This window comes from Cygnus atratus, chromosome 19 (assembly GCF_013377495.2).
Source record: "Cygnus atratus isolate AKBS03 ecotype Queensland, Australia chromosome 19, CAtr_DNAZoo_HiC_assembly, whole genome shotgun sequence".
NCBI classification, from domain to species: domain Eukaryota; kingdom Metazoa; phylum Chordata; class Aves; order Anseriformes; family Anatidae; genus Cygnus; species Cygnus atratus.
The window spans coordinates 1776235-1792171 of NC_066380.1; the positions used below are offsets into that span (position 1 = coordinate 1776235).

General features: G+C 38.4%; 1 protein-coding gene across 5 annotated transcripts in view; it reads left to right on the top strand.

The window, feature by feature from the left end:
* The window catches only part of DENND1A (DENN domain containing 1A), a 201384-nt gene that overhangs the window by 162114 nt on the left and 23333 nt on the right, over positions 1–15937 (top strand). For 3 of the 5 annotated variants that reach the window (XM_035555440.2, XM_050714645.1, XM_035555443.2), the window contains one exon: positions 13048–13107. The exons of 1 other annotated variant lie outside the window; for it this stretch is intronic. In XM_035555440.2, coding sequence (XP_035411333.1) covers positions 13048–13107 — 60 coding nt within the window. The remainder of the gene's footprint in view (positions 1–13047; positions 13108–15937) is intronic. One more of the 5 variants, XM_035555441.2, reaches the window with a different exon arrangement.

Genomic DNA, 15937 nt, shown 5'->3' on the forward strand with positions numbered 1-15937 from the left:
TTGTTAGGGTACAAAAAATGCCAATAAAATATCTTGAAATGCCTTTGAATGTATAGCGCTTCAGCTGATTGTTCTAAAAAATTTAGCAGCAATTATCTAACTGTATGAGATTTTGTAGTGTTGTAGCTCATCTTGGTGTGTGGTTATCAGACATTGTTTGAGAGGGCTGTTTATTATGGAATTGTTTTAACAGTGGATTCTGTAATGCTAAGACATTGTAGAAAAGCTCTCCATAGGGGAAAAGCTCTCCTTGACTATGAGAAGGATTTTAGCCAGATAACCTAGGACAAGGAAATAAAGATTTGAACAAAGCGTTCTTAATAAGACTGTAAGAAACTAGCGTGGAAGGGTGTGAGCACAGTTTTTAATCTTTGACTTTGCATGCTCTTTTTTGGTTTACACAGGGTGTAGCTTTAATGTTAACCCTCAGATCAAGCAAGTATAAGGAACTATCATCAGGGACTCCGAGGCAATGCAGCTACTCAACAAGTAGCGAGAGCGATACAGGGAGCCAGGGTTTCATGAATGTGAAGAAGGGGGGAACAATTTACAAACCTCTAGAAATAAGCAAATTAATAGTATATAGTACTGAAGATTACTGTCTGTTTGGGGGAAAACTGAGGTTAATTATAGTAGAAGATGTGGTGTTTCAAGGAACATCCTTTGTGAAAATCTTATTATTGCTTGCTTTCTTCCTGCTTTTTGCCTTATAACCTGACCAAAACTTACTTATAACCTCTCAATACTTACTGCATGTTCAGCCACTGCCATAGCTGACCTTGGGATCTTTCCCAGTGCTGCCAGGCAGTGCAAGCACTGTTAGCCCACCAACATGGGGGTTCAACAGGAGGGGGTGGAACAATTAATACAAGTAATGTGCAGCTCAGTTATTTGTAGCTTTTGCTTCCGTGCATGCATGTACACTTTTTAGCTAGAGTATGTGTATTTAGATTTGTCATCTTTTGGCTGTGTGGAAAATAAATACTGTACTTTGTCACTGTGGTTATTTTGAACACATTCCTTGTCCGTGCAAGCAGCTATTAGTGTCTACTGTCACAGGACCTACAGCTTGAACCCTTGAGGTCGGTTGTCATACTGGACCTGGTTAGGCTTTTTGTGGGTCTTCCCTTTTTGTTGCTGCCCTAATGACTGCAGATATTTTGGTTCTCTTTATTGTTCTTTTACCTTTTTAATTTTATCTTTTTATTTTCAAAATACAGGTCTTTTCATAGTATTTTTTCAGATTCGGAGCTTACATTAATACTGCTAAAGTCGTGTGTTTTTGCTACAAATGTCTGCTTCCATCACTGATCTATTATTGGCTAGCTACAATGATAAGGATGCTACACAGAGCATAACAGTAAGCAGCCTTAGAGCTCTTCCACTCTGTGATTTTCATTTACTGATTGATCTGTATTGCATTTGAATGTTGTCTGATTCCAGAAGTATGTTGTCTGGGGAGCTTTTAATATCTCTACACCCTAAATGAACATGACTATTTATTAGCTGCCTTTATGCTTCCTCCCCCTAAGCCCCTCAAAACAAGAAATAGAATAGGGCATTTTCATTATTTTCTTTTTACAAGACTGAGCTGTCCTGATAAGGTACTTTTGGTTTTTGGGGAGCTTTAGAGGCAGAAGTCTCAAATATCCCATTCAAGTATTTGGATAAGGAATATTTATACGTTATATATGTTATAGACAAAAAGCAAAGAATCTGGGAAATGCAGGCATCTCTTTAATGATGATCATTGTTACTTTTTCAAGTAACACAAGCAGCTCTCCAAAATAGCTTGCTGAGTTTTTAACGAGCAGCAGCCTTTCTCAAAACTTTTAAGTATTTATTTTTGCATTATCTAAAGGGACACACACACATATAAAATCAATGATTTTGCAAAGGGAGGAAGATAGTTTAATATCAAAATCAGATATTTTAGAATCCCTTTCCTTCATAAGACAGTTTTTCACTATGCTTCTAGTACACTGGAAGGGCTGTGAAAAACACCTACCATGTCTGTGTACGACAGCTAGGAGAAGAAATGCTGTACGATTTTTAAATGTTTGAAACTTTACTTAGATCAGTGGACGCATTGACAGGTCACTTTAAGTATTGCAATTGTGCGTCCTGTTGTGTGTAGGTATGGCTTCATTAGAACCTGTAGCTTTGTGCAGTCTGAGGTTGTGGGTGCTACATGGTCAAACAGAACACTTACGTTTGGCAGAGTTGCAGCTCTCTTGGGGATTAAAGAGAGCACTTCATTTTCAAAAAATGTACTTGTTTGTTTGTATTTATACACCCTTTTTGTTATAACACACTTTTTTTTTTTTTTACCTACCCTTCTTCTAATGAAGTTTCTGCTATCCATACTACTTTCTGCCACTCCACCAGAATCAAGTCTTGCAGCTCCTGTCAAACGCTGCACTGACTATTCCTACAAGAACCTTCTAGTTCATACAAGATCATTACCTGTGCCCAGTCTTCACATCAGTCTTTGGGAGGTAATGTGGGTGAGCCTAGATTCTTTAAAAATAAATGTACGTTTGGGAAGATTCTTTCTCTGGAGCTTTTAGTCAGTAGTGCAACTGGTCTGGTACAGTTAAAACAACAAATGATGATAAGATGCCAAAATCATTGTTGGGGAAGTGTGTCATTTCATTAGAAGCAAGATATACTGGGAGATCTGTTCAGCTCTGTAATTATTTCTAGTACAATTAGAATGTCTGTTGTTAGCTTTGGTGTGTTTATGTTTTTGTGGCTTATTTATATTTACCAGCAAATAGAATATTTTATTCCATTTATGTGACAAAAGGTAAAGCCTAACAGAATACAAAAGACTTCCAAGTGTGTCTTTGCTTAAGAGATTCAATCATATTCTATTATCAATGCAGACTAGGGAGAATTAGTATTTCAGGGACTAATGTAATAATAATGAAACAAATAGAAAATATACTCATGTAGTAAATTAGCTTATCAGACTGTGAAAAGATTTGTTCAAAGTTCTTTCTTGAGATGATTCTTCTAGCTATTAAACTTTCATAGGCCATAAAATTGAAATTGCCAGCTTATTTGCTGTTTTGTTCATTTGCTGTGAAGGAACTATACAGACTTGTACATTTTTTCCATTCATAATCTGCACCTAACATGCAGAATGAAGAACTCTGCTTTATAGGGCAGGTTTCTTCTTCAAGAAGATTAAACAGCATTAAGAGGTCAGGAGGAGGATGGGGAGAGACCCAGCCAGCTACATTCCAGAAATGCAAAACTGGATCGATGAGGACAGAGGCAAGCAGAGGGAGGGATTATCTCCAGTGTAAAAGAGATCAAGTAAGGAAGGGAGGAGGGCTGCTTTGCCAGACCCTGTGACTCCCTTCACACCCAAGTGCATTGGAATAATAGCAGATTCCCCTGGATAACAGCAAGCATTGTGTGGAACTGTGGTAGAAACCAAAGGGGAAAGGGGAAAACAAGTTCATTTTGTGATATTTATGCAACTGTATGCTACAATGGCAAAGCCAGCCTCCCATTCTCCTTGCCACTCTGAACTATCCTGACAACAGAGATAATTAAGAAAATGAGCTTCCATTCTTCTCTTCCCCACTGATGAGCAATATGGTTTCCCTGCTCTTTCGGCTGAACCACAGAGTTTCCTCCCTATCTCTGTTTGATTCTTTATGGATTTAGTAAAAGTATAAGCCTGATTCTTTAAAACTCTTCTATCTTCAGAAAACATAATTCCTACCCTCATTTCTTCTCGCTACTGTGTTTGACTGATCCTTTCGGAAAGGACTTCAGTGTTGCAAAATAGAAGTCAGTTGGTGAGAAATGAAAACGTGTTGGCCCGGAAGCACTTGTCCATCTAATGTCTGCTTGAGACTACTGAAGTGTCTTAGCAAGTTCTTAGGGGACAGTGTTCTTAGTAAGGGGAATAAAAACAATGTCAATGGACATGAAAATAATTCATTTGATTGAAATTCTGCTTTGTGATGTGCAAGATTTGCAGAAATGACAATCCATGGGATAGGAATTATCTAACTAAAAGGCCTGCACTCTTGTCATGCGTGTAAATATTTGACAAGTGAGACCTGGCTCTCTCTTTACAAAGATATACACCACCTGCAGAGCATACCCAAAGGTTACTGCCTCTCATGCAAACACTTGCCAGTATTTCGTAATGAGCAACCAGACAGGTATGTCATCTTTGGCTGCAACAGCAATACAACATGCATGTAGCTCATATTACATAGGAATTCAGACTTTGCAGTAAGATTTTGTGGCTCCAGTACTGCATCTAGCAGAAGTGTTCATTTCACGAAGCATATTCTGGGCTTTGGCTTTTACTATTTGCCAGCTGTCTTGGCATTGCAAGTACTTCTTAGAGGGGGGTGTTAGAATAAATTCACTGCCCTGGGTACACGCAAGTCATATACCATAATGGTTGGATGTATGGAGAAAATACTGTGGTTGAGCTGACCTCCTAGGACTCTATGACAAGCAGTAGCAGCTATAACATGTCTGTGCAGAATTTCCTTGTTAGTCCTGTTATGTTGAGGAACCCATAAATGCCTTGTAGAGAATATCTTGGTCCATCACTGCTGGCATGTGGAAGCAGAATTGTGCTTTATAAATAATACATACATATAAAATAAATACATCAGTGCATGCAAGGCTGACCAAATCATCTAGATTGACAACTTGAGAAAAAGCTCAGCAAGTCTTATGGATGACTTGCTTAGTTTATCAGTGCAGATCAGCATCCAGAAGCTTCTTATGTGTTACTTTGCAGTTAGGCCAGAACTGTCTGAATTGACCTCTGAGGCCCCTGGATTAAACTAGAACATAAAAGGGAGAGAATATGAGAAACATATGATTCTCCAAACTGCTAAGCCCTCTGTGATTGCTTATTTGGCCAGGCATTTGTTGGATTTGCCCTTCAGAGCTGGTCTGATTAACACCTAGTAAAATGGTTGCACAATGCTATGCTACACATACAGGAGCCATGTAATTTTGTATGTTTATATGGAGGAATATCACCCTAATTATGCAGACTTTCTGAGTGAATGATGAAGCTGAGCCAAACAGATAGTCATTGCTGTTTATAGAATTCCTTAAATGAAAGACCAGCTCTCTCTCTCTTTTAATACAAGTATTCTGCTTGCTAGAGAGGAATAGCTGTTAATAGATAATAAGGGATATGTCTGTTTTCCAGCACTTTAAATCATGTGGGTTGTGTGATCTTGGTTTGAATTCCACTATCAGGCCCACAGACAGCCCAGTGTAAAGCTGACAAAATGACCGGTTAAAAAAGAAAACGGGCAAAAATAGTGTGATTTTTTCTTTATATTTAAAATTGCATTGCTGTATTTTCCAGTGTTTTAAATGAAAAATATATGTAGTTAGTTCCATGTTGACAATGTCCTTGAGGATTTGACAGTGAGATTTTCCAGCAGTTGCTCTTCGTTAGAATCCTGGTGGTGTTTAATAAGGCAGCCGAACTGCTGGCACCTTCGGTTCTTGTTTGTTCTCCGAGGGCTCGGGGCTGCTGCAGTAAGCACATCGACCAGGGCTGATCATTACAAGGGCGTACGCCACCATGAATAAAAATGTCACACGTTTTCCCATCTCACAGCGGTACAAAATGTCAGTCCTGTCAAACAGACATTGCAGGTAGCAGTGAGCAGTCAGTACAAATTGGGAAGCCGAATATTCCCCCAGCTTTCTGATATTCTTCATTTGAAACAGAAGAAAAACAGTTGTTAACCTATTAGCTGTGATTTTAAACTCTGCTGAGATAGTAGATGGATAGACTTTAACACATAGGGATAAATATATTCCTGGGGTCTGGGATTTTTTGCAACACATCTCTCCATCCATGTATGTTGAGAAATAGATAGAATGAAAAGAAGCCACTATAAAATACACCTCATTTTGGTAGAAGTCCTTTGGAAATTTGAAAGTCTGCTCAATTAGATTCTTCCTCAAAACTCTTCCCTGTTTATCTTTGTGAATAGTTCTGAAAAACCTCCTTGCTGTTTTGCTGGTCATCCAGAACAGGCAGTTTTCTTTCCTGGTCTTTTCATCCTGAAGTAAAGTAACAAGTGATTGTGATTTCTGTACAAATGAGAGTTCCGCTGCTTTCAGACATTACGCAGATTGTATAGGGTAGAGTCCATGGGATATGCTATCTTCTGGATGTTAGGTCTGTGTTAGCACTATGAGCATAGCTGTGTGTTCACTGAGTTATCCATCAGGATCTGAGGGATTGAAATTGTCAATGCAGGATTCTGCCATTATTGCAGTGACAAGAAAAAATGTGGTGCAAAGAAAAAATACCAAAAAAAATTGGAACAAAGTCACCAGTGGTTGCTCTAAGGAGAGGGAGAGCAAATAAAACGGGCTGCAGTGGTCTATGTAGAAGTGTGTATCTCAAAGAAATTCACTTAAGTCTAGTGAGTAGGTAGAAATTTCTTTGGTTTTGCTCTGGCATCTTCTCAATAACAGAAAACAGCTGTATGCATTTGAGCTAGTGAATTGTTGCAAATTACTCCCTTAGCCAAAGAACAATAAATGCTGAAGCAAATTGCAAAAAGGAAGGCTCAAGGAGGAAGACTCATATCAAAGCAGAACAGAAACAGAATGATTAGAAAGTGTATTAACTAATGCCAGCCTGCTCCTGACTTAAGCATTTAGCTGTCTGCAATGATTCTTAGTCATCTAGGTCCTTGATACATATAAACAAAATAGGAAACAAAGTGGGACTTTTTTTTTTTTTTGAACCAGAACCACTCCAGATTTGATTGAAATAGTTTATATTCTGCAGGCATCTGTTTCCATGGGAAGAGATATGTACCGCATATAGCTTGATTTACAGTGGTTTTTAAACTGTGGTCTGCAGGCTCCTGGGATCTGTGCCAGGTAAATAAGAGGCTGTTGACAGTTCCCTCCTTTGGAAAATTTCAGGGATCTTCAAACTGCAAGCGTTGAGTCACATCAGTTTAATACAGTTAAGGTTTTTACAGTGTTTTAAAAGAACTGAATACGCATACAGATGGGAGGAGTTCAAGATTTATTCTCAACTGCACAACAGATAAGTGAAATAGAAGAACTTAGTGGTCATAATCTGAAACTGTAGTGGTATCATCTTTCATGGGTTCGTATTGCTCGTTTTTACAGTACGTGAATTCCTCTGTCACTGGAGCTAGGAAGTAATCAAAAATCTTGACAAGTCTTTAAACTACAGACGCTATTACAAGTTAACCACTACAACATAGTATTCCTCCCATCAGCATCATATAAGAACACATGCTGCTTTGGGGCATGGCCTGAAAATGTCTGTTTGTTCAACACTTACTGCATATACAGAAAAATATATCCATCTAATTCATGAAATGCTTCCTATTTTCTGTAATTGCAGACAGAAGAAGTAAAATATTCAATTCTAAAACCAAGGGATTTACTATTTAAACCACATGTTTTTGGAATAGCATCAATTGTAAACAGTAATATTCTACAGAAGTAGTGTAACCTATGCTTTTAGGATTTTCTTGTCCCTTGTACTCTTCCATAGCAAGCAGATTATAGGGGATAGCTAAGAGCCCTATTTGCTTCATCATGGTAGAACACTTTAACTTGACAAGATATTCATGATCCTGAGATCATGCACCTGCTCTTATTTTTGGTTTTAGGAGTGATCTGTATCTGGCTAGTAACCTGCAAGTCCTAGACTTAAAGCAAATTGTGTATGTTGTACATTATAATATTTAACATTTTTAAAAGTTAGCTATTCCAGGATTGTTTGCACAGTGAGAGATAAATAGATGGATGTTACAAACGCTACCAAAAGAGGATGGGTTATCAGTGCTCTGTGTCTCGATGCGCTGTAAAAAGTCAATTTTCATCCTTAATGAGGAAGGACAGAATTGGTCTCAGCCAAGAGGGAGAGGAAGCAAAAGTAGACTTTCAGAAAACCCCTTCCTTCCATTTCTGTAAAGTGCAAGTTTCTTCTCTGTGACCTTGGGATGGATCTACACATCTCTGGCAGTACCCCGGGACACTGGGTGTGACTCAGGCCTGAAATAAGGATCTTTATTCTGCTTTAGGGAAAACAGGAGCTTATAGGCTCCTTTGACTTCTCTTACTGTCTGGTTTTCTGTTATGTAATGGAAGATTCCTGGCTAGAAAGGTAAGGGGGATAGTCCTTGTTTTTCTCATTAAGCTAATCTGAATGTTTAATTGTGGCAGACTCTCCCCTTTCAAAATTTTTTGGCACAGCTGTAGGCATTACTACATTTTTGCCAAATTCTTGCTACCCTCCCAATCTACAAATATGGCTTGAAGAATAAGACATCCCTTAAAAAAAAAAAAAAAAAATTTTTTTTATCACAGGACCCAACAGATTTCAGTTGAAGTATTTCAGAGTGTAAATTAAAAATATATGCTGTAAAGCATACGCTGTTCTTGTCATCCCAGTTTGTGAGCTGTGCATATGGGAGTATGTAAAAAGCAGTGTGTGTGCTGTGCAGGGATCTGGATGGGTAATAAAACAGCTGCCTCATAGATTCCGTCTGCTTTCTGTACTGAATCTTTTTAGGTACCATACATTTTTCAGTGTTTTTATTCCCCCTACCCCTAACTGCCCCCCCCCCCACCACCACCTTTTTTTTTATTGAGTGTTTGCTTGAGGTTTAGCATATTTTTCCAAAGTCAGCGCTTTGGATCCTTTGCAGCATGATGTATTTGAGCACGGATGCATTCAGGACAGTGCATCTTTCTGTCATGTCTCCTTGTCTTTAAAACATACAAGCAGTTTTTAAACCAGTCCTGTATTTCTGAAGAAAGTAAGATACTTATGTAGAAAAGTTTTACCTTGGAAATCATTAGAAACACTACTAACTTGAGAGTGAGAAACACTTCCGTGTGTACATACTGACAAACCAGTTTTTGTCTAGTTGTGTTTCCTTTATGCATCTATTTCTAGTTGCACTTGTTGCAATAATAGTATTTTTACAGTGTAAAAGTGAATGTAAGTTTTTTTTTTCCTTCCTCCAGCATCTCGTAGCTTAAAATCGCTTGTCTGGTAATTAGTAAAAACAGTGCCAGATCTGCAGTCATAAAATTGGCTTCCTGCAAATTTTCTTTGTGTCTTGTTGCTGCAGAAGTATTTAGAATAAGACAATTAAGAAAATATCTAGAGTAAAAAGGTATGCTGGTAAACAGCTATGGGTAAGAAAGGGCTAATTTAGACATTTCTCCCCTTTGAAGAAGAAAAAAAGCCTGTATTATACACATTTAGGAACACACCTAGAATAGCAATTTAGTGGCTTTTAGCAATGTAGCTATGTGCTGTTTTGTACCCATTCATCCTTACAGCACAGGTAATTAAGTTGGTATTCCAACACAGCTTCCCCTACTGACCTTTCAGAAACAATGTGTTTTGCTGCATTAACAAATTAGCTTCAAATCAGTGGCTTTTCCAGTAAATATGGTCTTCATATAATTCAAATATACTGGCTTATCCCATTCTGCTGACAGGTATTAACATCAACGTTAAAAGCTCTGGTGAAGAACAAATAACTGTTACCTGCTAGTGGACCTCCAAGTCAGCTACTCCTCACTGCCCTTTGCCTCTGCTCTCAAAACTTCTCATTCCCTTTCCTTCTCTCCTGCCTTTGTTTTCTGTCCAACTAAATTCCCATGTTGCAGAATCTTGACCATAAATGTGCCATTTGAAACTTCTGAAGTATGCCCAGTGCTGCTTCTTACGTAGACACACCTTGCATAGTTTTGTTTTGCTACTTGAAGAGAAGAATGCTGGTAAGAGGTGGCTGCACGTATGATATCACACCTGAGCTTCTGATTTTCTCTTGTGTTTAAAAAAGTCTATCTGAATTGCAACGACAGCAAAATCTGTCACTTAAGAATCCCCAAATAAGATGGAAGCTGAGGTAACCTCAGGAAGTGTCAACAACTCATGTGATTGTGTTTACTATAAAACTTCAGAAATTCTGTCTTCAGAAGTCCTAGGTTCTGAAATCAAGTAATTCAATGAGAATCTCAGCTTATATTTAATAAGAGAGTTTTTGACCCTCTTGAAACCAGAGAAAACTTCAAAGCAAAGTCAACTTACCCTTATCCCTCAGAGACCAAAAGGAAAAGAAAAATGCATGTATAGTTTTGATTTCAAGGCCAATAACGTGATGTTTTAAGGTCTGAAATCGTAATTCTTGGTCAATTATGACTAATAGGAATAACAAATTAGTACTGAGTGTGGTTTGGATGCAGGTAAGGAATATGAAATGAGGTGATAGTCCTATTAAACTCCTCTAGACTGTACTGGCATATGTATTGTTCTTATTCTTTTGTGTGCTATTTGACTATTGTATGGGTATTTGGCCGTTAACGTTAGTAGTTCAACTTAAAAGGATACTTTTAATGCAAAGCGGAATTTTCAGATCTCCCGAAAACCTTAAAACTTTATTGCCATTGACTACTCTAACAGTGATGTAGTAGATAATTAAGTAATCCTGTCACACATTTTCTCAGACATATTTTTCCTCCAGCATGTATGTGGGTGAGTAAGTAAAGTTCAGCTGTACGTGTCCTTGCAGTGACTATAATCAATATATTGACCAGCTCGCTAGGAGATAATCCTCAGCTACTGTGTTGTCTGTCTGTCTTGCTCTCTGAAGGGCCTGCCTTTGTCACACTGTTTTAAAAGCTTAAATAATACTGCCACTGCTTTATCAGTTAATACTGTTGATGCTACAGTCAAAAAAAAAAAAAAGGCCTGTTTTTTGCTGTGGAAAAGGAAAAACTGATTCCCTAATCAAAGCAGCTTCCAGGGCTGTAGTGTGGTCTTTGAAACAGACAAATATGTTCAGTGATATGAACTAACACTGGAGAAATAATAACATCAACTTCTTTGTGAAATGTTAAGTGATACCTTGTAATTCTTATATCGATAAAACCATATTTGTCCAGAATTTAAAAAGTTGTGGAAAACAAGTTGCTCAAGACACTGCTAGCTGTGGCTTTCGGAAAATGCTTACATTTCCCACCTAGATAACTTACTCAAGAATTTTCTAATATAGAAACATCCACAATTTTTAGGTAACTAAGAGTGAAAAAATAGTGAAATGAAGCATATATGCAGGAAGCTTTAAAAAATAAAATAAAAAAAAGAGTGTACTTGCATCTTGTTTTCCTGCTTCATCAAATAGTTTGTCTAAGTAGCTATGTAGGAAGTGGATGTCTTTTAAAGGAACTAGAAAAGTGCAGATTTCAGATTTTCTCAGCTGTTCCATTATGCTTCTGAAACATGATGGAAAATAAGTACGCTATTTCACATAACAAAAGTTAAATATATTTTAAATTTGTGCTTTCAGCCTGAGTAGGTAAGAGGGGAAGATGCACAGCACTACAGTTCTGTGACTGAATTGTATAATAAAAGGTACAGAAGAGAAACAGTGCGGAAGGGCTAACAATAGCTCACCACTGGCATTTCTTTCTATTTTTCTTTGTTTTCCTGGTTACTTTCTTGGAAAATATGGTGGGAAGCTCTCTCAGCTCTCTATCCCAGGTGCCTTTTTTTTTTTCCTCCCCTCACTAACCCCAACACTCACCCCAAAAAGCTGAGCTGAGTGCATGTGCAGTCTGGCAGTCCTCCAGTGACACACAAAAACGAACGAACCAATGGATGCAGATTATAACTTAATGGGAAATTTGAAAGGAAAGTCTGAAGAGGTGCAAGAAGAGCCTGAAAATGGTGTGGTAGGCTGGAGTTGAACCATTACACAGCATGAGGGTATTGAAAGGGAATGTGTGTCAGTCTAGAATAAAGACTATGCTAGTAAGGAGTTTAAAACTGCTGAGATTTGAATCTGGAATCTTTTTTGAGAGAGAAATAGAGTAATCTGTGTAAGCTTTCTTGTTATGTCTGAAGAACCTGCCTGCTGCTGCCAGTTCCTTTTCCTTCTCTGTACGGTGATGGGCTTTTGTCCATGGAACGCGCCATGTGCTGGGGCCAGTGATGCGGTCTTTGTTATCTGGTCGCAGGCATTCAGAGGAATTCCCGTGTGCTCCTCGCTGAGGGCTCTACTCACTTTAAGTGCTAATATGTGTACACAAGCTGCCACAGGAAAGACATTAACTTTGATCTTGTTTTCAATATCAAAGTTGTACTTTAGGATGATTTTATTTAGAATCTCATTAATTATCAGTGGGTTCCTTGTCTAACAGAGTATATACCTTAAGATACCATCTGTGTGAGGAGAGTCATGCTGCTGGCTCAGTCAAAAGCAACTGAATTGGAATAGCTCCAGCACCATTACAAAGCAACGAGTTGGCCAACTGCTAATTTTAAAAGTGGGAGACCAAAATAAGCTCCTCAGTGCCCTGTTCTGACTTCATTAGAACTGTTGATGACTTGGGGATTTTAGTTTTCTTTACAATGAGTTGTACATGAAATTTTTTTTTTTTTTTTTTTACAATGAATGTACACACTTTGCTCTAGGCAATTTACACTTCGTTCCACTACAGTTAGTGTATGGAAGGTTTAAGTGACTTAGAGCCACTTAAATGCTCTTAAATATATCTTTGCTGGTTTGAGGCCTTTAGCATAAGTTTTTGCAAGCACTAAAATTGCGCTTGGGATTTTAGTGAAAGCTTGTTGAACATCCTGCTTTGCTGGATTCTTTCAATTTGTGTAAATGTTGTCTAGAACACTTGGACCTACAGGTTAGAATCCACTTTAAGCATCTTTATTGTTTCAGTAAATGTTGGATGATCTGGTCTGGAGTATTTATTGATCGTACTACCTTTGGTGTAATATAACCTATGTCAAGGAGGCAGATACAGCTACCTCTCCTATTGTGGCACTTTGTAGGTCATGATATTGTCACTGTTTTGAAAATAATTACATTTTGTGAGGTGAGTATGAAGTTAAGGTAAATCACATTATCCACTTGAACTGCTTTTGCCACAAAATCAGAGGTGTTTTCATGTAGGTGACTATTTAATTTACGTATGACTTAAGTTTCCACTTTGATACAGCAGCAAAGACTCCGTCCGCCTCGGCCACCACCTCCAAAGATACAGCGTTCATCTAGGCCCGTGAGTAGCTGGTAGTTTTGTTTCACTGCCACAGCTTAACACTGCCTGAATTGCTCTCTCAGTAGCATTACTAAACCTTGGTAGTTTGGATTGTCAAACTTTGCAAAAAAGCAATGTGTAAATTTTGCACCTAAACTCCCTTCTTCTCTGCTGCGGCACAGCCCTGGGACCTGCATTTATTCTGCTTTTCTTTGACGAGTTCTGCAGCTTTCAGTCAGTTCTGCAGGTAACTGATGCTGCTGTTGCAACGTTTGTTTTTACTTTTGTGGTGTTTTCTTGAACAAAAACTCTTGCTAGGCTGGGATAAGTTTTTAGCCAGTGAGTTTTTGAAGACTTGCACTAAACTCAAATATAAAAGGAAGCAGAAGTCTGAAGAGAAAGTATTTATTCTCCGCAAGTTCTGCTTTAAATTATTTTGGGACACTTAATTTTTCTCCGTGGAATAGATGAGTGAACACACAACACACATTTAGAAAAAAAAAAAAGGCAAACTTTATGTGGTAGAACACTGGTACAACATTATGGAGGATATACATATATACCTTATTTTCATATAAAATGCAAGCTGGAAATCTCTTTAATTACATAGAGTAAAAAATGTAGGCACGGCACGTTGGCCCGAGGAAGTGAGTCTTCCATAGAAGAACTACACAGAAATTATTCTTAATGCAATACCTGTGTTGGGAAGGAATACCTTATCTAAGCATTTTTCATTCAAAACCCTGACTGTAGGCCAATTGTGACATATTAACTGTACCAGATGCTTTTAAGATTGGAGACTGTACTGGGTCTGTATTGGTGACTTTTTTTATTAGTACAAGAACATGGTATCATTTTAGAGGTGTGTTGCTTTTGCAACAGCCTTGAAAGGTATTTGTTTCTATTCAGGACTTTGGTTTCATTGATATAATTTCACCAAAAGGCACATAGATCTCACTCCTTGCTTCCTTACACATAAATGTACAAGCATAGGAAAAAGAGAGATGCAAGTTTTCAAATCTAATCTTGCTAAAACTTGTTAAAAATGTGTAGTTTTGGATGAGCCGGCAACTGGTTAACAAGTGCACTTGGGTGTGTGTAAACTTTTGATCTTTGGTGCATGTTCCTACATTACATCTCAATAGCATGTTTTTCTTTTCCTCCCTCTTTTTAACTCTGGGTGTTTAGCTTAGCAGAGTCATTGTTATGGATTCCTGCACTGAAGATTTCTGTTTTCTGTGTTTAAAAGGTAGCATTGACTATGCTTATACGTGTTCTCTTAAATGTAATTGCTGTGGGAGGCCTTCCAAGATTCATTACACTGGGAACAAACCTTCCCTGGTACTAAGGGGTTCCCATACTGCTTCTTAGTCCTCTTGTTTTGTGCTTGGCAGGTGAAGCCCCACGAGGGCTCATTGCAATTTCTCTGTACAAAAGTTGCTGAACAGTATTGTTCAGATAGTGTTTGCTACACGACCGTCTTGCTAAGACTGTTTAATCTCCCAGCTGTAGTGCATTAATAGTCCTCACTATGATGTGTTTGTGTCAACTGTCTTTGCTCTCAATGTGATTGATAAAAGGTTGGAAATGTAATAATAAAAGCTCCTGTTGCATTCATCTAGCCATGTCAGTAAGTGGAACAGAAATGCTTCCTTCATCAAGAGAAAATTCAAGACAAATATAAACGAGTGTAATCGGTCCCAAAAATATGCTTGTATCAAATATACCTAAATTTGTTGTTGTTCAGAACTGTTATTTGGCTTTTAATTGATGAAAGACATTTTTGTGTGCGTAAATAATACTGTGTGCAGGCTGCTTTTTACCTGTCTTAGTCTTGGCGGATATTACAGAGGTGGGTATTGTCAAGTAATTCATCCCAGCCTTTTACAGAAAGCCTTGAATCAGGAGGCACGATCTCTCTGCTCTTCCAACCAAGTCCACGTAATACCAGAATTGCTGAGAAATGCTTACAGTTCTCAGACTCTATCTGTTATGAGAAGGCATCCATGGGTACTGGTCCTTGCAATATGAGTCATTACTAATAGTGAGAACAAAAACACAAACCAAAGAAAGGTTAAAGAAGCAGAACAGATATGTTCTTTACATTCTGCTGCTTTGGAGATGAATTGTAGTGATACTGTGAAAGGCCTATAGTTCATAGAGATCTGTTTAAATTAATAGTGGCTGTTTGGAAACTTCATTCAGTTAGAAAAAGTTAAAATATGGTAATTATTCATAAAGCTGATGGGGACAGTAATAAGCACATTTAACCCTGTACTGGATGTTTACCTTTATCCTCTAGGCTCTGTGCTCATGTAATTGGATTTCTTTTCTACTTTTGGATTTGATATGCATTTAACACTGCCTATTTAGCTAAATAAGGCTCAAAATCCAGCAAGGAGTTGGCTTGATTCCTGGCTTTTCCCTGCAGTCCCCCATGAACAATGCTGTAAATCCTACTTAGCATGTCACCCTGCACTTTACTGGTCTGGTGGCCCCCTGGAGCCATCCAAAACTCTCATCTCTTCCCCTCATCACCATCACTCCCCCAGGGTACCACCCAAGAGGTGAAAGTGTTCACAGCATGATGACAAGCCAGCTTTATACACCATCTTCCAGCTCAGATTTAATTAAACAGATTTCTTTCTTCCTCTCTTCTCCTTCTTGCTCTCTTCTCCCCCCAGTTCCTCTTGCGTTTCTCCCCCCACCCTTGCACACACTCTCTCTCTATTGCTCACTCTCTCTGTTTTATCAGCCCTAATGAAGCAGTATTCTTCATCGATCCTGCTGATTGCCAGCCCATTCCTTTTGTTTGTTGGCACCGAGCCATTCAGCCGCACTCTGACAGCTC